This window comes from Sceloporus occidentalis, unplaced genomic scaffold (genome assembly GCF_023333645.1).
Source record: "Sceloporus occidentalis isolate IW3139 unplaced genomic scaffold, rSceOcc1.0.p SCAF_3, whole genome shotgun sequence".
NCBI lineage: Eukaryota > Metazoa > Chordata > Lepidosauria > Squamata > Phrynosomatidae > Sceloporus > Sceloporus occidentalis.
This window is the reverse complement of record NW_028316983.1, coordinates 9,798,127-9,823,855: the sequence shown is the minus strand read 5'-3', so window position 1 is coordinate 9,823,855 and position 25,729 is coordinate 9,798,127. Positions and strand designations below refer to the sequence as shown.

At 42.3% G+C, this 25,729-nt stretch overlaps 1 protein-coding gene across 1 annotated transcript in view; it reads left to right on the top strand.

Annotated features, from left to right (window-relative positions):
- COL20A1 (collagen type XX alpha 1 chain) overlaps positions 1-25,729 on the top strand; it is a gene marked incomplete at its 5' end in the record, with an annotated part of 150,872 nt that overhangs the window by 6,886 nt on the left and 118,257 nt on the right. The window contains 7 exons of the mRNA XM_089518465.1: positions 2,346-2,528; positions 8,071-8,226; positions 9,139-9,258; positions 15,541-15,705; positions 17,092-17,253; positions 18,062-18,234; positions 22,441-22,570. Coding sequence (XP_089374591.1) covers positions 2,346-2,528; positions 8,071-8,226; positions 9,139-9,258; positions 15,541-15,705; positions 17,092-17,253; positions 18,062-18,234; positions 22,441-22,570 — 1,089 coding nt within the window. The remainder of the gene's footprint in view (positions 1-2,345; positions 2,529-8,070; positions 8,227-9,138; positions 9,259-15,540; positions 15,706-17,091; positions 17,254-18,061; positions 18,235-22,440; positions 22,571-25,729) is intronic.

The window sequence follows — 25,729 nt, the reverse complement described above, 5'->3', positions numbered from 1 at the left end:
TTTCCAAAAACTGGAGTCTTCAGACTGATATAGAGATAGTAGGCTATCTGAAAGACTATGGCGTGGGACAGACCGTTCAAAAAGGACGGTCTCCCGGCACCTAGTTTTGGTCCATGGGGAAGCCCCAGCCTCCAGACCACGGTACTTCCCCGCAGACAAAAAAGAACCTGTGAAAAGCAGGTTCTTCTTGCGACACCATTATGATGTCACAGTGCGCCAATGGTGCACTTGCAACATCATAATGGCACCGCAATGTGCAGATGCGATGCATCCGGCACATAACAATGGCGGTGCCCATCTGTACAGGGCACCGCCATTTTTAACGCCCTTGTCACATGCGAGGGGCGAGGGGCATCTAGAAGTGCCACCCCTCGCATGTGGCGAGGGCGTCCTATCCTGTCCATCTGGACGGGGCCTTTATTCACCCTTAGGAGCCTGTTGCTGTTGTTGTGAGCCTTCAAGTCATTTCTGACTTATGGTGACCTTAAGGCAAACTTATCAAGTGGTTATCAAGGTGTTTTCATGGGGTTCTCATGGGGTTCTCATAAGATTTTCTTCAGAGTGGGATTCCCATTGCCATCCTTTGAGGCTGAGAGAGTGTGACTTGCCCAGTGGGTTTCATGGCTGAGCAAGAAATCGAACCCTGAGCCCATCCAGGTTTAAAAAACTTTAAGGGAGGCTTTTCTTTCAGTCCTGCCACACTCAGAGATGTTTGGCAGGAAAACAAAACAAAACAAAACAATACCAAAAACCCACAGCTTTCTTGATGGCAGCTTCCCAAGACCAGGGTTCAGTTCCCAGGCTTGGCCATGAAACCCATTGGGTGACCTTGGGCAAGCCACACAATCTCAGCCTCAGGGGAAGGCAATGACAAACCTCCTCTGAATAAATCTTGCCAAGAAAACCATGTGGTAGGGTTGCCATAAGTCAGAAAGGGCTTGAAGACACAACAACAGCAGCAGCAGCAACAACAACATGAGGGATGTTGGATGATGGCTGTAAGGCAGGGGTAGAGAACCTCAGGCCCCAGGGCTGAAACTGGTACTCATGGGGCTCCAACCAGCTGGCTATTGGAATGTGGCTCCAGTGGGTTTCTTTGATATGTAATTCACCCATTGGAGTGAAAGAGGTCTCCTACCTTTGTCTTAGATTCTGGAAAAGTAGATATGTAGAGACAGCATAGTATTGTGGTTTCAGTGTTGGATTAGGACTCTGGGAGACCAGGATATCAAATCTCACTTAGCAATGGAAATCCAGTAGGTGACCTTGGGTAAGACATGCTCTCTCAGCATCAGAAAAAAGCAATGCCAAACCACCAAGTCATGCAGGAAAACTCTAAGATGGGGTTATCATAAATCAGGATTAACTTGAAGGCACAAATAACAACAAAGATAACTAGATAAATACATAGATAATGAGACAGGATTATGCAATTCCCCCCCAGATAACTCTGCTCCAATCAATCAGTTCATCAATGACTTTATATATATCTTGATTTTTTCTGAAGAGTGAAACTCAAGGTGGCTTCAAAGATTTAAAAACTCCAAGTATTTTTAAATTTGAGTTGATAAAGGACTGGCATAACATGATTCTGTATAGAACTGTCAAATTAATAGTATATGCACCTTGTTTCAGAATAACTAAAATTAATCCACCTCCAACTATAATAGGTTTGGAATTGCTAGAGACATTTAACAGGGCCTTTTCAGTAAACACACATAAACACTGGAAATCTTTGCCCCAAGAGGCCTCTTTGACAATATTTTGCCATCCAAATTGTACAGAGGTGGCTGGTGACATCCATGTCATAGGTGTGGTGATTCCACTATAGATTTTATTCTGTACTTTAAAGAAGTATCCAAAGTGTTGGAACCTATCCCCAAAATAGATTTGACACCTTTGGACATCTCCTTCCAAATCTACAATAAACCCCAGAGAATGTTCACTCCACTACTGACATGAACGCCTCTTGTGGCCCCAAGTGGAGACTTACTTGTTTAGGCAAGTATTTACTTTATGAGCTTTACACAATATTTTGTCTTCCAAATCTGTTTTATTTTATTGTTACAGTCTTTGAATTTTATTGTAGGTCATGAACAGTTCTAGCTGCTTCCTACACTGAGCAGTGAGGACATCTCCCCTCCACACACATTAAACACATTTGTAAAAATAGTTTCTAGACTATTTCCTAAGGCAGTCCATTTTGCAATAGTGAAAGTTTGGGCATGCCACGTTCACACACAGCCTCCATTAGTCAGAGTGGCACTAGCCAGTCAAAGTAGTTGAATTTGGTTAAACTCAAAGGGCTGGACTCATTTTTCTTCTTGTGATGCTTTCAGACATAGGAAGGGATGAACTGGACAAGAAGAAGCAAAAACCAGCTGTTTCCAAAGGGTTCAGTGAGCGTATGTTGAGCCCAGCACCAACATTGATCCCAGCCACCTTGACAACTATGATACCGACTTTACCAAGCCAAATAGAATACTACTTGGCCCTAGAGAAAACAACCAGAGAAAGCTTAAGGAGAGGTGAGATTTGTTTGTGTGGGCACATTGTTGTTGTTGTTGTTGTTGTTGTTGTTGTTGCTATTTGCCATCAAGAAGGTTTCAGCCTGTGAACTCAATGAGTGCCAGTCATTCAGCTTGCAAACTCAGGGCTGTGGCTTCCTTGATTGAATCCATCTACTTGTTGTGAGGTCTCTTTCTTTTCTACTGGCTTCCACTTTGCCATGCAATATTGTTTTTCCAATGAGTTACGTTTGTTGCATGATATGTCCATGTTATGTAAATGATATGATCTGGTATAATATATGATATGTGTGTCTACACACACACACACTGTGTGAGAGAGTGAGATGATATTTCTGTGACAAGGAATCATAAAATCGTAGTTGGAAGATACCCCAAGGGCCATCCAGTCCAACTCCCTGCCCTGCAGGAAGACACAACCGAAGAGCTCCCAACAGATGGTTATCCAGCCTTGGCATAAAAATTCCCATAGAAGGAGATTCCACCATTGTCCAAGGCAGCATGTTCCATAGTTGAACAGCTTCTACTGTTGGAACATTCTTCCTAATGTTTAGGCGGAATTTCTTTTCCTGTAGCATGACTCCATTGGTCCGTGTACTAGTTTCCGAAGCAGCAGAAAGCAAGCTTGCGCCATCCTCAATATGGTATTCCTTCAAATATTTAAACATGGCTGTCATGGCACCCCTTAACCTTCTCTTCTCCAGGCTTCACATACCTGGCTCCTTTGGCTGCCCTCCTCTGAACATGCTCCAGATTGTCTAGATATATGATATCTCTTTGCATGATATATCCATGATATGTAGTCATAATATGACTAAGACTGGGAAATGCAGCTATGAAATAACTAGACTAGATTTTAAATTGCAAAGATATAAAATGGAACACTGCAGTTAGAATTGTCCGAGGCAATGTCTTTCGCATCACCATGATGTGGTACAGATGAGAGAGTTGGACACTGAAGACCAATTTTACAGTATTAAATATTAATTCAAGATTTAATAATCTTACTCAAAGGATCAATATTTCAATATACTTCTCACAGTAATAAAAATGTACTAAGATGAATCAACCCACAAATAATTCTAATATTACAGCTCTAATTCTTTATAGCTAGATGGTTTTCAGGGTGTGTGTGTGTGTGTGTGTGTGTGTTTTGTCAACAACAAGCAGGTTTAAATATGTTGGTTGTATACCAGGCCAAAAGTAGCTTTAAGCATTTAGACAGCACTGTAAGACTTTTTGCTATTGAGTAGATCTCTACTCATGAGGAATTCTATTGAGGCACCTGTGGTATGCCACTTGGGTGCTTCTTTGTTGTTGTTGTGTGCCTTCAAGTCATTACATCTACACAGTAGAAATATTACAGTTTGATAACACTTTAAGTGCTGTAGCTTTATCCTATGGAATCCTAGGGGGTCGTGGTTTTCTCAGGTCTTTAGCCTTTTCTGCCCAAGATTGCTGGTGCCTCACAAAACTACAAATCCCAGGATTATGTAGCAGGGAACCATGGCAGTTAAAATGGGGTCAATCTGCATTATTTCTACAGCATAAATGCACTAATAGTAGCAGCCTCCACTTGGTACTTCAAGCAACAGAAGAATGTCAATTCAAATTAATTATTCTGTTTTTAAAACAAAAAACCCTGAGGTCCACAGGCTATGTTTCTTTAGCATCTCTACCCAGTATTAGGGAGCTGGGTTTCACTGTGTTGGAGCTACGGGAGAGACAAACACACTTGTTATTATCGTAATTAGCCCTGTCTAGAAATGCAAAACTGCAGGGACGTAGCTAGGATTTTAGGAAGGGGGGGGTCCAGACTAAGTGCCACCATTAAAGCCCTAAATGGCTTGGGTCCAAGCTATCTTAGAGACCGCCTCCTCCCGTACAATCCTCCCCGCACTCTCCGCTCCTCTGGGAGGAATTTGCTGCAGCCTTCAAAATCTAGACTTGCGGCTACCTCTCAGAGGGCATTCTCTGTTGTCGCCCCTAAGCTCTGGAACGACCTGCCAGATGAGATCTGTCAGTTAACATCTTTAGACAGCTTTAAAAAAGCTGTCAAGACGGATCTCTTCCGGCAGGCCTTTCCAGATTAAATTTTTTCCCGGCCCAGGCTCCCGGGCTCCCCGATTTCCCTTATTCCTCTCGTGGCCCCATCCCCTGATGGTGAGGATAACTGAGGGTTTTGGGGTTTAATTTAGGATAGTATAATTATACATTGTTATAGTCCCATTTTAATACATTTAAGTGTTTAATATTTTTTAAGGGGGGGGAAGGGAGTATAAATATTTATGTATATTTTATTCTGTAAATTTTTATGTTGTTCACCGCCCAGATTGGCTTTGCCACCGGGCGGTATAGAAATAAATATTATTATAATTATTATTATTATTATTATTATTATTATTATTATTATTATTGGGCTTGGGTGCAGCGGTGCAGCAGCACACACCATTCATTTTTCTAATGGAAGGGGGGGGTCCAGACCCCAAGAACCCCCCTTGGCTACGTCCCTGAAAACTGTTTATTCACTGCTGTGCATTTCCTCCCATATACCTGCCATCAAGGCAAGTTCATTGTTTTAAAATTAGAAGTTCTCCTCTCAGCTCTTGCAGCAAATGCATCTGAGTCCTCAGGTACATGTAGGCCCTCTATAGACTGGCCTGAAAGGCAGAGTTGGGGCATAGCATCTTCATGACTCTTACCCCCAGGGCGCCCTGACACTGTGAGCCACTCCACATGGCACACGGCATCATGGTGTGCCTCCAGTGCTGTGTCCAGCTGATGCAGCACTGAAGGAGCACCATACAGCTGTGTCACCATGGCTATGGTTCCCTTTCAAGGGCACAAAAAAGAGCCACTCTTTTCAGCTCCCTTTTTCAACCTTGAAAGGCCAGATCGAGGCTATGGCATGAGGTTGCTGTGCCCCGATCTGGCTAAGAAGGGGGTGGCATCTTGCCACCCCTTTATATATATATATATATATATATATATATATATATATATATCTGTAGATTTGCACAGCGCTGTACATAAAAACAATAAATGTAAAAGAGTAAACCTGCCTATGGTGTACAATCTAAGAAATAGGGGCGGTCTGTCAAGCTCCATAGTTTGTTTAAGCACATTACCTTCAGCAACTAGGGATGGGATGAGAATAATCAACCCCCAAACTTATGGGATAGGATACAGAGGAATTGATATATATGATTTGGAAAGCACAATTTGAAAAGAGACGGGATTGGATAAAGAGAAAAGCCACCTGGACAATTTTAGCCTGAAGGCGAAGCCAATGAATGTTAACCATGCCAAGCCATCATGGAAGGCTTGCTGTGATAAAGAAGCAAAGAACTGGATTAGCGCAGTGATGGATTTGAGCTGACAGCATGCATCAAATCACACCAGGGCATTTTCACTAAGATGCCGATTGCCTCTTCACTTCAGGAGATTGCCACATTACCTGAGAACACCTGTGCTTTATGTCCTGTGTTTTGTGTGCATGATGGAGTGAGATCTGTCATTGTTCTTTGAATTGACATTTTCTTTTGATGTTGAGCGCCTCCATGCTGGAGAAGAGACTTTTAAAATATTATAGTTCTCAATCTCTCTGCCAACATGAGCACTGGCTGAGGGATTCTGGCAGTTATTTCCATGAAAGGCCTCCATTCAGTGCATATGGCACTGATTAATTAGGAATATTAAGAATACTGGCAGATTTGCCCATCCGCAGCATTTCAAAACATCCCATTTTCACCCTGAGCAAGAATGTCGTCACCAAATAAAAAACTCACTTATTTTGCACAAAAATATTGCTTTCCCTGCAAAAACATTATCGCCCTGAAATGTCTAATTTTTCTGTAAATTCTGTAAAAAAGATCTTGGGATATTATTAGGGAATTATGCTGTCATAAGTGGACTTATGTTTGTGGTAATTAGAATTGGGCAATCCATAATTTCCATGTCCATTAGGGGGCTGCTGTTATGATGTTATTACTACAGTTAGCAAAATGGCCATTCCACAATGAGACCAAAAATGTACAGCATTCTTGCTGGTGTTCTGTAATGCAGCCTTGCAGTTCACTAACAGGGTTTCTTAGCATCTCTGCTACATAGCTAAGTATATGTAAAGGTACACAATATAAGACAATAATATAGGATTCTGGTGATTTTCTCCAAAAACTGGAGGATTAGGTTGATGAAATCATCTTTTCTGTAAGAACTGAGACTCAAAATGGCAAAAAGGAACTCTTCCTAGAATTTGTGCAAAAAAAGTACCCAAATCACTCACTCACTCACTCACTTTCCCCTAAGAGCAGGACCCAAGGTGGTTAAAGTGGGACTCAAAATGTGAAAAATCATAGTGAAATGTGTAATAAAAGTGTCAAAATGGGCAAAATGTTACTTTTCATATATATATATATATATATATATATATATATATATATATAATTTGTCCCCAAATTTTGCAACTTTTTTGGTAAACATTTATTTTTCTGCAAAAACAAAATGACCACTATCCACAAACAGTGGAGGGTGATCATCATCATCATCATCATCATCATCATCATCATCATCATCATCACCATAGTCTGTTCCTTAAAATTCTCAAAAGGGTGAAAAAATATGAAAAACAAATTAGGATAGTGTTTGAAAACTCTTGGAATGAAATGGTGGCCCTGTTTGCACTGGAGTGGGGTAAATTACATTTAATTATTTTTTAAGGGGAGGTTAGATATTGTATTGCACATGTATCATGTACTGTATTTTGGTGTTGTTTTAACATGTAAGCCGCTTTGATTGCCCTGCAGCAGAAAAACGGGATACAAATAAAAGTTTTATTTTATTATTATTTATTAATAGCCTGGATTGTCCCAGCCCTAGAGATACCCTGACCCGTCTCCATTGCAAAGCCTTCTATTCTGAAGCTGGGTGACTAATCGCACAAGTGTCCTGCTGAGCCACCCAGTCCATCCACTGCCATGGGTTGCTTTGCTCTGAAGTCAAAACAAGGTATCTAGCAACAGTCATGTGGCTGGCACCTTGTTATGACTTGAGAACAGCAGGCAAGCCAAGAAGCTCAGTTGGATATGTGTGTGGCTTCAGAAAGGAGGGCTCCAGAGCTTCCAGGAAGATGTGGCACAAACAGGGACTAAAAAAATAATGGTAAAAGGGGTAAAAGCTGTTTCAGGTGCAGAATGGGCCAGCTGTTGTTCAGTCTGCTCATATCAGAACCTAGTTTTGGGCCATGGGTTGTCTAGTTTCCCCATTGAGGGAATTGTGGGAGACCATTTTATTTAGTCCATAGTATGGTCACTAGTGTGGAGAAAGCTTCTGAAATTTATTAATTTTGTATGCAAGAGTTAAGTGATAGTTAAAGTGATACCAAAGTGCTTTGACTACATAGTGTGAATACACCCACTGCTGGTAATTAAGATCTACTGCTCCCCTTTTAACTACATGATGTTTCAGACTCATTTTTGTTCTTAAATAATAAAAAAATCAAACAAGTGTCTCCTTTCTCTTTGTGACCCTTTATGTTCTCCAGTTTCTCACTTCCACTGTGATGCCACTGCAATGACCGATATTATCCTGCTTGTGGATGGCTCCTGGAGTATTGGGCGCAACAATTTTGTACTCATCAGAGAATTCCTGGCATCTCTGGTTGCACCATTCAATGTTGCTCAGGACAAGATAAGAGTAGGTGAGGGTCTTTTCCCCCTGGAAGTCTTATAAGTCAAGGATGGTATACAAAATTTACCATCACTTTTCCTCAGGGTTTGTATCTATTCATGTATAACCCATACAATCTAATTTTTTTAATACACACACAAATACAATTTATTGTAGAAAACTGAGTAATAAAGCACATAGGCTGCATCCGCACTGCAGAAATAATCCACATTGACACCACTTTAACTGCTATGGCTCAGTGTGATGAAATCTGGGAATTTTAGTTTGTTGGGGCACCAGAGGTCTCTGACAGAGAAGGCTAAGGACCTCATAAGACTACAATTCCCAGTATTCCATAGGATGACTTTAAGCACTTAAAGTGGTGACCAATGGCATTAATTCTACAGTGCAGATGCACCCTAAGTCTGTTCCACAAGATTCAAGCATCAGCTGCTATTTAACCTAATGATGTTAATTTGAGTTACAAAAACTGTTTTCTGCACATGTGCAAATTCTGCTCAGATTAAGACCCCAGTTATATCATTTTCTGAACAGGAAACAGCATTTTCTGAAGAGGATATTTCTGCACAGAAAAAGTTATTTTCTGCACAGAAAATGCTGTTTTCTGTGCAAAACAGTTGTTTTTTAAAAAAACGTTTTTAATTGTACTGTTTTTTAATGCTGTGAAATTGCTCTGAGTCCCAGTCCTGGGAAAAGAGCAGGATATATATATATATATATATATATATATATATACACCCATAGGCGAATTTTGTGTAAAAGAGGTTGCAGCTGGAAAGATTGTCATTGTTCCAGGATTCTTCTCCTCAGAGTGTAGTTTTTCAACATGTTTTCTCCAAATGTTTTCAAATACTCTTTCCATCCCTAGGCTCTGGGCTCTTCATGGGTTTCTTCTCTGATCACTTTTCTTCCTTTCTTCCAGGTTTGACCCAGTACAGCAGTGACCCATTCACAGAATGGGACCTGAATACATACTCCACCCGGGATGAGGTGCTAGAGGCCCTTAGGAGCTTGCGTTACAAGGGAGGCAACACATTCACAGGTAAGGGGAGCTTCTTGCTTGAACTCTGACTTCATGCTAAGTTTTGAGGGTCAGCCAGTAGCCAGACGTATTCCCTCAAATCACAGGTTTACCAACCTGTTAATCCAGCAAATGTAAGTCACTCCTAATTTTCTATTGACATGCATTGCTATGACAGCCACTGTCTATTGGCAGTGGTAGCTTCTGTATCTGAGGTATGATTTCATCTTCTTTCTGGTTTATTCTGGATTTTGTAGGAGTTGTCCAAGATGATGAACCTATTCTTAGGGGCCAAGGTTCAGTAAATTTGGATAATTCCTCAAGTCTGGAATAAGACCCAGAGTGGATTCACCAGACTGCTAATATGGAAATCACTGATATTGTCATTTGATTCAGAAACAGTAAGAAGTCACCTTAAAGGCTAGGGGTCGGCAAAGTACGGCCCGCGGGCTGGATGCAGCCCGGCAAGGCCTTGGGACCGGCCCCAGCCTGGTCCTGCCGCTGATTGCTGCCAACACCAGTCAGTACCGCAGCAGCAGCGGGGAGGGCGCTGAGGAGGGTGGGCCGCAGACGGCCTCCATGGCCGAGGAGGTGGAGGAGGAAGGCAAAGAGGCAGGCGTGGCGATGGCGGTGGCGGCAGCAGTGGAGGCTCCCTTCGCCGGGATGCGCCAGCCGGCAGCCTTCTCTTGCCCTGCGCGCACCTGCAGGGCCACGCGCAGGGCTAAATAGGAGGAGTTTCTCCTCCTGGAGCTGGCTGGCCAATGGCTGCTGGCAGGGGGTGGGTGGTTGGAGCTCCAGTCTGCCCCAATTGGCCAGCCAGCCTCAAGAGGAGGAGCTCCTCCTCTAGTTCCCACATGGGCCGGCCCAGGCCTGGCGAGGGTGCAGGGGCCAGCGGAGGAGGAGGAGGAGGGAGGGAGGGAGGGAGGGAGGGAGGAAAGAAGGAAGGAGGAGGAAGAGGGAGGAAGAGTAGCAGGAGGAGGAGGGAGAGGAAGAGGGAGGAAGAGTAGCAGGAGGAGGAAGAGGAAGAGGGATAGGCTTGCCATATCCCGCCTGGGGGCGGGACTTTCCCGGTTTGGGGCGGGGCCACACGGTCCCACCCCGGTTTAGCCCCTCCCCCGGGACCTCCCCCCCCAGCAAGGCCCTGGAGGCAGCTCCACCCTTCCCCATGGCTGTGTGCCACCCTCCCCGCCTCCCTGCCTGGCTTAGCCTAGAGAGCAGGGCTTCAAGACATCTGCCACTCAGAGCTATTGCCAGCCCACTTGGTATATATACCCTGCAAGAGGCATTACTTTCAGGTTACAGTGAGCAAAGAAAAAAAGGCCATCAATCGTTCCTGTTTCCCTGGGAGTCTAAATGCCTCATCTTTTAAATGTCTACCACTCAGTATTCTTGTAATTCTTTATCACAGGGTCATTTTTGAGGCCCTAAACACCTTTCCGTGTAATATGCAAATTTCTCCTGAAGCTGACCAATGGGAAAGAAGCAATCAGCCCTCCATTTGGGTTGGTTTTCAAGGGCTTGGAAGGAAGAGATTTTGCCTTGCAAGTTGCTGGTAAATAATAGAACGCTTTGGGGTAGCAAAGGCTGCAGAAATAGTTTGACTCCCCCCTTAAACATCCATGGCTCAGTGCTATGGGATTCTGGGAATTGTAGTTTCTTGTGGCACCAGAGCTCTTTTGACAAAAGGAAGCTGAATGGTCCACAGAGGAGGCGGGGGCAGAGCCTCTTGCCAGCAGTCTTCGGTGGAAGAGAGGAGGCTGATGGTCCTGGCCACTTCCCTTGGCTCCCTCCCTCCTCCTTCTCCTCCTCCTCTCAGAGCTCATTCACACTCCCTGGCTTTTCTCCCCCCCCCCCTTCTGCACTTTGAGACCCCTTTAACTGCCAAAGCTCAATGCCACAATAAACTACAATTCCCAGGATTCCATAGCACTGAGCCCTGGCAGTCCAAGCAGTGTGTTTTGGACACAGAGATCCTCCAAATGAATCCAGTCCCTAGCTTTTATATCTCTCACACACACTGCAGGAATAATAACCCACTTTGAGACTGCTTTAACTCAGTGCTAGGGAATCCTGGGAATGCTAGTGTTTGGGAGACATTGAGACTTCTCTGTCAGTGATGGCTCTGAGGCCACAATAGACTACAATTCCCAGGATTCCCCAGCACTGAGCAGTCTCAAACTGGACCATTTCCTCAGTGTGGATGCACCTGGGGAGGAATTCTGGGCACTGCAGTTCAACTACGTTTGGAGGGTTATGGGACTCCCTGTTAGAGATAGCTCTGGGGCCACAATGTACTACAATTCCCAGCATTCCCCAGCACTAACCCAGGACAGTTAAGTCACTCTCAAACTGGATTATTTCCTCAGTGTGGATGCAGCTTTGGTGAGGAACTCTGGGCATTTCAGTCCAGCATTGTTTTACTTCTGCAGTGTATTTTGGACCAGAGACAAGGTGACCAGGCATCCTCCTCCTTTTCCAGGACATGTTCTCCATTTGGATCATGGCTAAGAAGCATGGATTTATAATTACATGGGTGTTTTTAGCTTTTATTTTTGGCCATGTCCTACATATTTTTGCTTGGGTGCCCTACATTTTGGGGTGAGGGCATTGGTCACCTTGGTCAGAGAGCTTTCCAGGGGTTAACTGCCATTCTGCTATGGTGCTGGAACAGACCACCATTCCCAGAATTCCATAGCATTCAGCCAAGACAGTTAAAGTGGTCTCAAACCAGATTATTTCTCCAGTGTAGATGCAGCCCAAGCCTTTTGCCTCTCTTATGCCTGAGATTTCAAAGCCCAGCCTTGGCACCACAACAAACTACAAATCCCAGGATTCCATAGGATGGAGTGATGAGAGTGAAAGCAGTGTGGCAGCAGCCTAAGTGTGCTTAATGCAGTTCTTAACATGGTGCACCTCTTGCCTACAGAGTCTCACAAGACTTTTTTGTTGAACAACTTGTACCCATTAACTCCATTTCATGTCTCCTTTATTTAGTGGGGAGGAATACAGACAAAACAAGTCAAAATGAAGGAAAACCAAAGTCTCTTGACCAAAGGGTTTGTTTGTGGAATAAGCCTCTGAAATATGCAAGAGGCAATGTTAAAATAAAGCCATGTTCAATGCCCAAATGTGCTGTTTGGAATGGGGAGAGGGGGGTGGCCAGAAAGGGAAATACATTTCCGTGATCTGTCTACAAATAATGTCAAAATGTCCTCCATTTTGATCATGCCTAAGAAACATGGATTTATATTAACATTTCTAAAAAAAGCCTCAATTTTTTTGCGTGTCCTCCATTTTTTAAAAATGTGTCCTACATTTGAAAACATTGTCCTGCATTTGTCCTACATTTGTCCCGGTTTGGAGGTCCTCACTTATGGCAACCCTAAAGAGGGAGGAAGAAGAAGAAGAAGAGGAGGAGGAAGAGGAAGAGGGAGGAAGAGTAGCAGGAGAAGGAAGAGGAGGAGGAAGAAGAAGAAAAAGAGTAGCAGGAGGAGGAGGAAGAGGGAGAAAGAGTAGCAGGAGGAGGAAGAGGAAGAGGGAGGAAGAGCAGCAGGAGGAGGAAGAGAAGGAGGAGGAGGAGGATGAAGAAGAAGAAGAGTAGCAGGAAGAGGAGGAGGAGGAAGACGAAGAGGGAGGAAAAGTAGCAGGAGGAGGAAGAAGAAGAAGAATAGCAGGAGGAGGAGGAAGAGGAAGAGGAAGAGGGGGAAGGGAGGGAGGGAGGAGGAGGAAGAAGAAGAGTAGCAGGAGGAGGAAGAGGAGGAGGAGGAGGATTTCCATTCCATTTGTACAGGTCTGCTTTGTTTTAACAATGATAGTGGTGATGATGATGATATCAGTCAGTTTCTGAGGCATGCACTCACTCTTTCTGAAGGCGAGACAGTGTGACTTTCCAAAGTGCATTTCTGTGTATTTTTGGTGCTTTTAATGCTAAAATGTCTGCTTTAACAATGATGATGATGATGATGATGGTGATACTGATATCAGCCAGCATCTGAGGCATGGTCAAATTCATACGCAGTGAAGAAAAACCAAAGTACCTTGACCAAGTACACACTTCTGAGAAGTATAGTTGGTGCAAGACACCTGAAACCGATTTTGTTTTTTTACTTCAAAATATGATGTGTGCAGTGTATGTAGGAGTTATTTTTTATTTTTTTATTTAAACGTTTTAAAAATTATTTAATTATTTATTTTTTGGCTTCAGCCCCCCAGTTGTCTGAGGGACAGCAACCTGGCCCCCGGCTCAAAAAGATTGCCTACCCCTGTTAAAGGGTAAGAGGTTTAATATGGGAGTGTCTTTTGTGGATTATAGACGCTTCGCACCATGGTGTATCACATTCACCACATTAATTTTGTGAGTTTAGATTGTATACATATACAGTCACTCCTCCACATTCATGGGTTTGATTATTTATGAGTTCTGGAGGGGGGCAGGAAGAAGAGGCAAAAGAAAGAAACAGAGGCCTGTTACAGACTGCCAAAATAAAGCTGCTTCGGGTCTCTTTGGAGGTATGCTATTTAAATGATGCATGGGTCCTAAGAGTCCGGAGGTCGCGCCAAAGCCACACTCTATTCCTAAGCACTGGAGTGCAGCTTTGGTGCAGCTTCCGGATTCTTAGGATGCATGCATCATTTCAACAGCATACCTCCAAAGAGACCCGAAGCAGCTTTATTTTGGCAGTCTGGAACAGGCCAAAGATAAAGCAGGTTTCTTCCCTCTTCTGTGCTCAGCACATCCACTTGGATTCCAAGTGATTAAGTGGAATAATAATAATAATAATAATAATAATAATAATAATAAATGTGTACTCTAACCACTTGAGAGAGTTGAGGGACAGGAGGGAGGGCTGAGAAAGAGGCAGGGAGGGCAAGTGAGCCCCTGGGGACCATGATGGCTGAGATGATGGTACCTAGCAGAAAGGGAGGGAAGGGGCTCTCCTCCTGACCACTTTCCCTGGCCATCCTCCCAGCAATTTCTTTTTTGCAGTTTCCCCACTTTTGTGGGGTTCTGCACCTTTAACCCTCATGAATGAGGAGGGGCAATTTTAATTTTAATATTTATTGTTGTTGTTGTGTGCCTTCAAGTCATTTCTGACTTATGGCAACCCTAAGGCACACTTATCATAGGGTTTTCTTGGCAAGTTTCTTCAGAGGGAGTTTGCCATTGTCATCCACTGAGACTGAAAGAATGTGACTTGCTCAAGATTGTGAGTTTCCATGACCAAGCCGGGATTCAAACCCTGGTCTCTCAGTGTTCTAGTTCGGTGATGAAACCATTACACCACTCCAGCTCTTTTTAATATTCATATTCTATCCTATTTCAAGAAATCTTAGGGTAGGGGAAAATAATGCTGAAACCATCTAAGAATGTAATAAAATGATGACAATGAAAAATAATTTAAAACTATGTGCACTAAAACAGGTCTTGACAGCCTACTCAGGGCATGATCCCTAGGCCCAGAAAGCTTGAATAAAAAGCTGAGTTTGGACTTTTGGCCAAAAGGAAGTCAATGTCAGTGCCTTTTGGGAAGAGCATTGCACATTGATGGTGCCACAGCAGATATTTTCCTCAGGAGACTTACACTATGGCTATACTTCAGGTCACTTTTATGTTCTCTTAAGCTTTCAGCAGTTCCCTTACACTTTTAGTTGCTAATGAATGGGTAACAAAATTCAGCTAAGGATGTCACACACCCCTCCCAGTTTGGAACTGAGAAAAGTTTAAACTTTAGCTCAACAGAACAACAAGAACAACAACAAAAATCAGTTTTTACTTTGTGGAAAGAACCATTCCATCACAGAAAGTCAACTCTGGATTCCAAAACCAACTGGTGGTTCTAATTCCTTCCACATAACTCCCCCTCCCCCAATTCCCTCTTAGATTCTGTGATTTTGAACTATAAAGGTTAAGTAAGATGGAAGGGAGAGTAAAGGGGAGTGAACTGCAGAGTAAATAACTTCTTAGGCAGGTCCTTTATTTATAGGGTAACTGTCAATATATGTTGATTGGCATTCCAAAGCCTTTAAAGGGAATAGTGATTTGCAGTCCCTATAACAATTTTCATTCTGAAAGCCTGCTTAGAAGTGCTTCTGCAATGACTGCAGGAGCGTCACAGTAGAGAAAAGTGTCAAGAGGTGAGTTGTTATTCATGTACCTGATTTTTCCATTTCTGGTTTAATATTTGAAGGAAGAGATCAGACATTTCCCTGTGGGTTTTATCTCTTCCCTGCTCTTTTCTTCCCCACTTATCATCTAACCATGTGCTGTGGCACCTTCTGCCTTTTACTCTTTCCCTTTCTAAGGGTTAGCACTGACTCATGTCCTAGAACACAATCTGCAGAGTGATGCTGGTGCTAGATCAGAGGCTTCTAAACTGATCATCCTCTTGACTGATGGAAAATCTCAAGATGATGCCAGCCCAGCTGCACAGACCTTGAAGAACATGGGAATAAAGATATTTGCTGTTGGTGAGTTCCAATTTCTACCTCCTTGGGTTTCTGATTCTTAAATATGAATGAAACTTCTAACTAGATGAGAAATACCAGGAATACAGGAATAGAAATATGAGAAATTATTTCCAGATGCTTTGCAATTTCAGCATTAGTTCAAAGGAACCTTTTCATTTTTATCTTATTCAGACAGCCACCTCATATCAACTTGGCAACCAAAGAATGGTAATGGTTTGTTATCCTTTTATAGCAGGGAGAGAGAAAGTGTGACCTATGGGCTCTGTAAATCCTGAGCCTCACTTTTGTGGCCTCTGAAGCCCCCTGGAAGCATCTGGATTTCCCAGGTTCTGCATTCTAGTCCAACATTCTCTTTGGTTGAATTTCTACATACAGGGTTGTGTACCACACAACTCCAAATGTGGGATTAAGAATTAGGGGTGCTATGCATCCCTTGTGTTCAAGGGCAGTGTTGCCCAGTTGACCCAAGATACACAAGCTAATGCTCTATGTGCATTTGTGTGCAATGTTCATCTGCATGTGCAATGACATTGCATACACAAGTATAGTTCTGCAGTCTTATACATAATCTTGATGGGTGGAAGAGCCATTGAACAATTAGCCATGTGTGGAACAATTGAGCCCTATGTCGCCTCTATCTGAGTGTGCACATATTGACAGTGATTGATTTATGAGGATACAGTTGGTCCTCCTTATCCACTGATTTTTTTTATCAATGGATTCAAGCATCCATGGATTGAAAATACTAAAAAAATTATAAATTCCAAATAGAAAACCCATTTTATATAAGGGACACCATTTTGTAATGCCATTATATTTAATGAGACTTGAGTATCCATGGATTTTGTTATCCGCAGGGGGTCCTGGGGCCAAACCCCAGGAGATACCAAGGATCCACTGTATTATGATTGATTTATGAAGACATTATGATTTATTTATGACTGTGTTATGATTGATTTTTGTTGTGTTTATGATTGATTTGTGACCCATGTATTATGTAATAAAGTTGTGGCCATCCTGATAACTCACCTAACAGTGTCCAGCCGCTTTTTTGTCCCAGTGAAATTGGGTTTCAAGTGCCGTAAATAGCAAACTTCAGAAATTTCTGAGCCATTTCTGAGGGGGGGGGGGGCTCAGAAATGGCTCAGACATTTCTGAAATTTGCTTCTGTGAAGCAGTGCTGAAGAAGACCTCAAAAGCACCCACAGGCCAAACCATATCAGGCTTTTCTACCAATAAACATGCCATCTTCTGAGCATCTCGAGATGTCTCTCTTGTAACCCTTGTGGATTCCATTGGATGCTCCCTAGTTTTTGCTTCATATTCAAGACACCAACAGGTTTCCAGCTATTGTGTGTGCCTCCAATCTTTATGTACAATTTCTAGGAGTGAAAAATGCAGATGAGGCAGAGTTGCGCCAGGTGGCCTCAGAACCTTTAGAGCTGACCGTATACAATGTACTGGACTTCCCTCTGCTCAGCTCTCTGGTTGGACGCCTTACCCGGGTTTTATGTGCTCAGATGAAGAAGAACAAGGATGAGAATGCAGGTGGTTACCATTTTTACTTCTTGACTCCTGGCTTTTCCATCTTGCAAACTTCCTTTCCACAACCCCTCTGCTTTCTCTTCTTCCTCAAGTTCCCAAACTCTGACACAATGAGGACAATAGTTAGAACAGCAATAAATGCAGTGTTTTAATTTTGGAATACAATTTGAGGAGATCATGCTTTTGTTATCAAGCAAAATGCAAAGTACAGTTTCATTTATTTTTCTTTCAAATGATGCATGAAGACTTGGGGGTGGATGTATGCCTCTGATGGCATGGTCAGAGATATAACTCAGTTTTACCAAAACAACCTAATATGTACAGAAAAATCCTGCAACTCTAAAAATAATAGTAACTTTATTTATATTTGGAAAGTTGATTTTCTTTCAAAAATATTTTAGGAGAAAACCCTTGTAGTTGTAGCTGTAAGTAGATATTATTCATAAACAATATCAATAGATAAATTTATGTACATCTCTTAAGCTTCCAAATTCTTCAGGGCTCTAAGCTCTTCTTCCTATTGTTAGTGGCAAATAAAGTAGCTTCACTGAATTAATGGAACCTACATAAATATTGATTTACCAGCTTCCTATAAAATTTTATAAATTAAATTATTCTACTGTAGTTGTTACTAATGGTAGGCCTAGATATGCCCTACCTCATCATATCTTCGTCTCAGAAAAATTCTCAGCGGTAACATAGGTTGAATGCTATTGATTGGCTTGCTGCCTTTATCTAGCAAGCCTCATGTCTCTATGCTATATTGATCTCCAGTATAAAATAAAATTGTAACCATCATCCAAATTTGCAGGCAAGCCAGTAAAAGCCGTTCCAGTGACTACTGGTGCCCATCTGAGCCCAACCAATCTTGTTTTAAAGGAGGTGACTTCCAGAAGTCTTCGCCTCACCTGGAACCCTCCTGTGATACCACCCAAAAAATACAGGGTTGTCTACTACCCCGCTAGGGGTGGTACTCCCAAAGAGGTATGTGATCCTGTCTTTGATGGCTTTGGTTTCCACTAGTAGTGTTCAAAGCTAAAAGTAACGTCATTACTTAAAGCATGTTATTTGTGAAATAGTATGCAGTGGCTGGTAAAACATTGTTATCTTTTAGGCATATCAAGTACTGTAATGTTTATCTGAAGTGTTTGTTCTAGCCAGTCATTTGGGAGATACTTAAAGTATCTATAAAGTAATGAGAAGCAGTTTTAGTAGCAAGTAAAATGTCAAGTAATTGTTTTAACACTAAATATTGAAGACTGAGAGGTGAGATGATAGCTGCCTTTAAACTCCTAGATCCCTTTCTCATATACTGCCGTCAAGCCAGGTGTCACTCATTCTGTATCTGTGCATTTCATTTTTTCTGCTCAAGTGTAGTACCCTACATTTCTCCCTGTTGAAATTCATTTGGTTAATTTTTACCTGTCTGTTACAGTCATTTTGAATTCTGATCCTGTCCTTTGGGGTATTAGTAACCTCTCCTAATTTAGTGTCATCTGCAAATTTGATAAGCATGCCCTCTATTCCATCATCCAAGTAATTGCTAAAGATGTTGAATAGCACTGGGCCCAGGACAGAAGCCTGTGGCACCCTACTTGTCACTTCTTTCCAGGATGAAGACCCATTGTTGAGTACCCATTGGGGTTGGTTGGTCAATGAATTACAAAACCACTTAACATCATTAGTCCACATTTTACTAAGGTTTTTTGCAAGGATATCATGGGGAACCTTGTCAAAAGCCTCACTGAAATCGAAATATGCTACATCCACAGCATTTCCTACCAAGCTTATGCTTCTATCCAAGAGAGAGAGAGAGAGAGAGAGAGAGATCAGATTAGTCTGACATGTCTTGTTTTTGAGAAACCCATGTTGAATTTAGTAATCATGGCATTCCTTTCTAAGTGCTAACAGACTGTCTGTTTAATGATCTGCTATAGAATCTTTCCTTATATTGAGGTCATGGTGACTGGGCAGTAATTTTGGGGGGTCCTCTTTTCCCCCTTTTTTGAAGATAGGGACAACTTCTGTTCTCCTCCAGTCTCTTGGGGCCTCTCTGGTTCTCCAGGAATTCTCAAAGCTTATTGACCATGGTTGTGTAATAGCTTCTGTCAGTTCTTTCAGTACCCTTGGATGTAGTTCATCTGGCCCTGGAGAATTCATTTACAGTAGCTAGGTACTCTGTACCACCTCATGTAAAAGATGGAGTAAGCATATTTTTGCTTCTCTACAGGCTAGAACAAGAACCAATGGTTTTAAATGTCAAGAAAAGAGTTTTCACCTAAATGTAAAGAACTTTTTTGTGTAAAAGCTATCCAACAATGGGATAGACTGCCTCAGGGGGGTTGTGGGTTTGCTTCTTTTGGAGGTCTTTAAGCAGAGGTTGGATAGCTATCTCTCAGGAGTGCTTGCAGTCTTTCCAACTCTATGATTCTTATGATTGGTGATGTAGGTATGACTCTGGCATGTTTATAGGTTATGTGCCTGGAGAAGGGTAACTAAGATGAGGAAAAGTCTGGAAGCTTTGAGGAATTGATTAGAGAGGTGTACATTTAACTTGGAAATTAGGAGACTGGGAAGTAATATGATAGCCATATTTAAACAGCTGAAGGAATGTCATGTAAAAGGTGGACTGAGCTTGTTTTCTGCAGCTCCAGAAACCAGAAGATGAACCAGTAGATTGAAATTACCCAAGAATAGAAATTCAATCTAAATGTTAGGAAGAACTTCTTAACTGCAAGAACTGTTCAACTGTGGGATAGGCTGCCTTGGAGAGTGGTGGATCCTCCTTCTTTGATGATCTTTACAGAAGCTGGATGCAAATTTTTCAGAAATGCTGTAATTGTGTATTCCAGCATGGTAGGGGGGGTTGAAATAGGTACCTTGCAGACCTGTTCAAATATTCTATGATTCTAACACTGACAAGCTAACTTTTGAAGAATTAAGAATTACTTTAAAGTTTCAAGCTCTGACAGTGCTGGAGAGCAAGTCAGACCAAAGAAGAACTTACAGATCCACTTGGTAGTTCTAGTTAGAGTAGACCCATAGAAACAACTGGGCCTACAAAAATGTTAATTCATAATTCAACAAGCCTGGTTTGGTTTCAACTACCAATAGGAATCAGGCCATGGTGCTGTAATGTCAACTGCAGTAAGTGATCAGCATATTGTGTCTACTTTAAAGAAGGATGTAGAGAAGCTGGAACCTGTCCAGAGGAGGGCAACCAAAATAGTGAAAGGTCTGTAAACCATACCCTATCAGGATTGGCTTAGGGAGCTGAGTATCTTTCCCCTGGAGAACAGGAGGTTGAGAGGAGGCATGACAGACATGTTTAAATATTTGAAGGGGTGTCATATTGAGGATGTAGCAAGTTTGTTTTCTGCTGCACAAGAGACTAGGAAGATGATTGCATCGGGGTTAAAATGTTCCCTGGTGCGTTCTAACGTGCACGAGCGGGGCCGAGCACAGAGTGTGACAGGAAGCGATGGGGCCCAGAATGCCAGTTTACTGCACACCGTAATGCTGCCTTTGCCGCCGGGCGTTCCCATCGCATTCCCATTGAGTTCCAGGGGACGCCATTTCTGGGGACACTTTGAAATAGTTCCCAGAAATGGCACCCTCTGGAACTCAATGGGAACGTGATGGGAACACCCAGCGGCAAAGACGGAGTTCCGGTGTGCAGTAAACTGGTGTTCTGGGCCCCATAGCGTTCCTGTCATGCTCCGTGCACAGCCCCATTAGAATGCACAGGGGAACGTTTTAACCCCGGTGCAAAAATCCTCTAGGACATGGAGCAATGGATGCAAGCTACAGGAAAAGAGATTCCACCTCAACATTAGGAAGAACATTCAGAGATTAAGAGTTGTTCAACAGTGGAACAAGCTGCCTCAGAGAGTGATGGGGTCTCCTTCTTTGGAGGCTTTTAAACAAGGCTGGATGGCCATTTGTTGGAAGTGTTTTCATGGTCTCTTACTGAATGGATGGGGGTTGGACTGGATGGCCTTTGGGGTCTCTACCAACTCAATGATTCTACAATTCATCCTATTGAGCCAGTGTCACCAAACCCTCCTCAGATTTTAAATCAATCTTTAAAGAAGCTATTAGGGATATAATTTTTCAGCATTGCTTTTCAAAGGAAACGGTGAGCAGTTTTGGCAATTTTCTTCCTTATCTTGAATTTTGAAGCCTATTTGTAATTCAGAACTTATTCTGAGTAAAAATTCACACATGGTTGTTTTGCCGCAAACAGCGTTTCTGCACTGAAAATAATATTCCTATGTAGAAATATTATTTTATGTGCAGAAAATACAGGCTAAGACCCCATAGCCCCCTATCAAAGGGTATTCTATGCAGGAGAAAGCCTTTTTTAAGGGGTGGGGTGGGTTTTTGGGATGTGGGAATGTATGTTTTTAATTGTTGTAAGCTGCCCCGGTTGTGTTATACAGAGGGCCGGGATCATCATCATCATCATCATCATCATCATCAGGCAGACCCAGCAACATCAGGGACTGCCTGAAGGAAGAGGCCCCTCCCTCCTCAACTGTCATCTCGGCCTCAGAGGGAGCCATCAGGCAGACCAGCAACATCAGGGACTGCCTGAAGGATGAGACTTCTCCCTCCTTTAACTGTATTTTTATTGTATTAACGATTTTACTGTACACCGCTATGATCATCGCGGAATAGCGGTCTATAAATAAAACATATTATTATTATTATTATTATTATTATCATCATCATTTTATGTGCAATAAATAGTATTTCTTAGTATGGTGGGAGGGTTTTGGGGTTAATGTTACTTTTATTGTGTTTTTGTAATTTTTTATGCTGTAATCCCATCTCGATCTGCAGAGAGAGGTGGGAAATATAAATAAATATTATTATTATTATTATTATTATTATTATTATTATTATTTCTTCATAGAAAAATAATTTTCTCCAAAGAAAATGCTGCTTTTTGTGCAAAACTACCATATACAAAATTTCCTTACAATATGTTCCCAAGTGTGAAGATTATCATCAGTCCAAGATTCTTCTTGACATGTTTTCTTCAATATGAACAATATGTGATGGGTTTTAGTTTTACAATTTTTCAAATATTTCCACGCATTCTTTTTCTCCTTAGAAGCTATCCAAGGTTATTAACTTGGTCCCCAGACCATAGCACATTCTTACAACTTCTTTGTACATTTTCAGGTAGTTTTAAATGGGACATCCTCTACTGCACAGCTCCTCAACTTGACCTCCCACACAGAATATCTTGTTTCTGTGTTTCCTATTTATGAAAATGCCGTTGGAGATGGACTCAGAGGCATTACCTCAACCTGTAAGTCAGCATTTGATATCATCGTGCTTTAGTACTTAGCATGATTGCGGTGCCTATTTTGTCAGCCAGAAAGCATTGCTCTGGGAATATCAGGAATTTTTTTCGGGTTTGAAAAAGTTCCAACTTTATTTATTTCATTTCATTTGTATGCTGCCTTTCTCCTAGAAGGGACCCAGTTCCAAAAGATAGCTCCCAGAATTTGCAGCCGGCATGTTCACTTGCTGTGTTGGCTGAAGAATTTTGGTCCAAAAAAGGAATTTTTCAGAGATCTGTCAATTTGGGAGCAATGGGATTTCCAACAAGGTCCTGGTGAAGTCTGATGGTGTGTGGATGAGGTATGCAAGGCAGTGTCTGTGATAAAGTGCAGAACTGTGGAGGGCAGGGGGAAAAGGAGTCAGAATGGCTGAGATGATGATGGGAGAGATGGGAAAGACATTACTAGATATTTCTTACAACTGAGCATTCAGGAACACAGGACGATTAAAGTCTATGGCCTGTGAAAAACCCTTTCTGACTGGGAGTGCAGCTGCACTGTAGAAATAATGCAGTTTGACACTGCCTTAAGTGCTGTAGCTCCACCTTATGGAATACTGGGATTTTTAGTTTTACAAAATCTTTAGCTTTCTCTGTCAAAGAGGGATGATGCTTCTCAAAACTACAAATCCTAGGATTCTGTAGGATGGAGCCATGGCAGTTAAAGTGGGGACAAAATGCATTATTTCTATAGTGTGACTTCACCCTATGTTGCCTTATTATGTAGTGGGTAAATCCAGTGAGTCCAGGGGCCACTTTTCTGCCCCTGCAACCCTCCAGAGGCTCCAAAGATTGTCAGAAATGCCCCTCCCAAACTGGAAGTCCATGCATAAAATTGGTTACTGTGTGTGCATTAGAGAGTGTGTGTGATAAATAGTACAAAAAGAGCTTGCAATCCATTGGCAGCTAATTAGTCAGTGATGTGTAATGCCAACTTTAAATGAGCTGTCCATGGTGATGGTCCTTTTTCTGGAGACAGAGGGCCCAAACAGACAGGCCACTATAAAGTTGCTTCAGTTCACTTTGGAGGTATGCTGTTTAAATGACACATGTATCTTAAGAGGGCAGAAGCTGCGCCACAGCTGCGCTCCAGTCCTTAGGACTGGAGCATGGCTCTGGTGTGACTTCTGACCTCTTAGGATGCATGCAGCATTTAAAGAGCATACCTCCAAAGTGAATTGAAGCAGCTTTATTTTGCCCTGTCTGTTCAGGCCCAGAGTTCTGCATTTTGGAGTAAACCCCAGGACAGATTCACCATCCTATTGACATGGAAGCAACCACCTGCCACTGCTGCAACCTATTTGAAAAGTGAATAGCTGCTCCTGGACCCTTCAAAGAGAGGCAATTTACCTTTTTTATGACGAAGATGAGAAGGAGGAGGAGGCAATAGCTGCAGCAACAGTACCCAGCACAGTGTTTTGAGCATTTGGACTATGACTCTGGAGACCAGGATTCAAATTTCTGCTTGGTTGTGGAAACCGACTGAGTGACGTTGCGTCCTCAGAGGAAAGCAAAGGCAAACAAATCTTGGCAAGAAAATCCCATGATAGGTTCCATGAGAATGGCTTGAAATCACACAACAATATTAGCAACAATGGGTGGTCTGGGAAATTTGGAGAGCTCAAGGCCTTTGGAAGAAGCATCAGGGATACTCTTCTCCCACTCCTATGTTATTGTTTTTTTCCTTATTATTGCTATTACTTTTCACTTCTATAGAACTGTATGGGGGTCAGAGAGCTCAGAAATATGGAATTCTTTGCTTTCATTTAGTAGCAAAGCAAATTTCTGGTCCTTGCTTGAAAGCTTAATTTTAAAACAAAAACAAAACCTTCTAATCCGCCATTCTGTCATAACAGGTGGCTTGCAAAATATGAAAACAATTTATAATAGCATCCCATAAAGCTATAGCAGAAATTACAGTAGAGAACGCCTTGGTCTGCCAAAACCCCAGGACAAACAAAAATGTATTTCAGTGTGTAGTAAAGCCCAAAAGGCAGGCTGCAAAACGCACTTTCCTGTTGCACATGGTTGGGAGAGGAGTGTCTTGGGGTGGGATGTGATGTATACTCTCCAGTGTATACTCTTCAACATTTCACAGACATATGTGTGATGAATCAACATCGAAGTGTCATCAAGTTTGCAAAAGTTATTAATGAGCAAGAATAGACAAGCTAAGAGAGACTGCAGCAGTTTGCTTTTGCTTGGATCTACAGGGATAGGGAAGATTTCACCCCATCCTCTCCTTTCTTCTGCTGCTGAGCTAATTCAGGACAAACTATTTTTGTAATTTGAACTCAGTTTGCAGCAACTGAACTAGGTTGAGATCAAAGAAGAAAAGTGGGAAAAGGAGAGTGGGCCTGGGATGCTTTAAAAGCAGTTGAAAAAGTGGGAAGACAGAGGATTAAGCTAAACTTGACCCAAGTTTTGCATATCTTCCAAAATTTCACAGATGAAAATTGGGACACATAAGGCCAAGACATCAGAGTGTGGTCAAGATGGCAGACGTTATTAACAAAAAAAAATGCACAAACTAGGAGAAGGGGCAGTCCTTTGTGGTTCCCTGACTCTGCTGGGAAGGACAAAACTTTGTCCCCTCCTTTCCTCTTTCCCTGCTGAGTTACTTGAGTGTAAGCTACTTTTGCACTTTGAACTCAGCCTGCAGCAATTGTAATAAGCTGAGGACAAAGGGGGAAAGTAGGAGGAAGAGAAGGAAACTGGGACATTTTGAAAGCAGGGACTATCACCAGCCTCCTATTTTCCGTAGGCAAAAGTACGAAGCAAGCCTCTGATGACAATATTTGTGAACAAGGTGACTTTAGAGGTGAGAAATGTTGAATTGCATTCAAATGAGGAACCAGTATAGAACTTTTAATAATGGAGATCAGATAAGAGATCAGTAGAGCTAGCACAAAATGTGGCAGCCAGACTGTTGTCGGATGTGTGCTTTACTACCCATATATCACCAGTTTTGAAAGAGCTGCACTGGCTTCCAATTTGCCTGCATACTCAGTTCAAGGTTCTGGCTTTAACCTTGTTGTTGCTGGGTTTATTTATGTCCTACCTTTCCCCCAGTTCAGGACTCAAGGGGCCTTACTAAAGGTAAAATGAGCAGAGCTAAAAAAATTA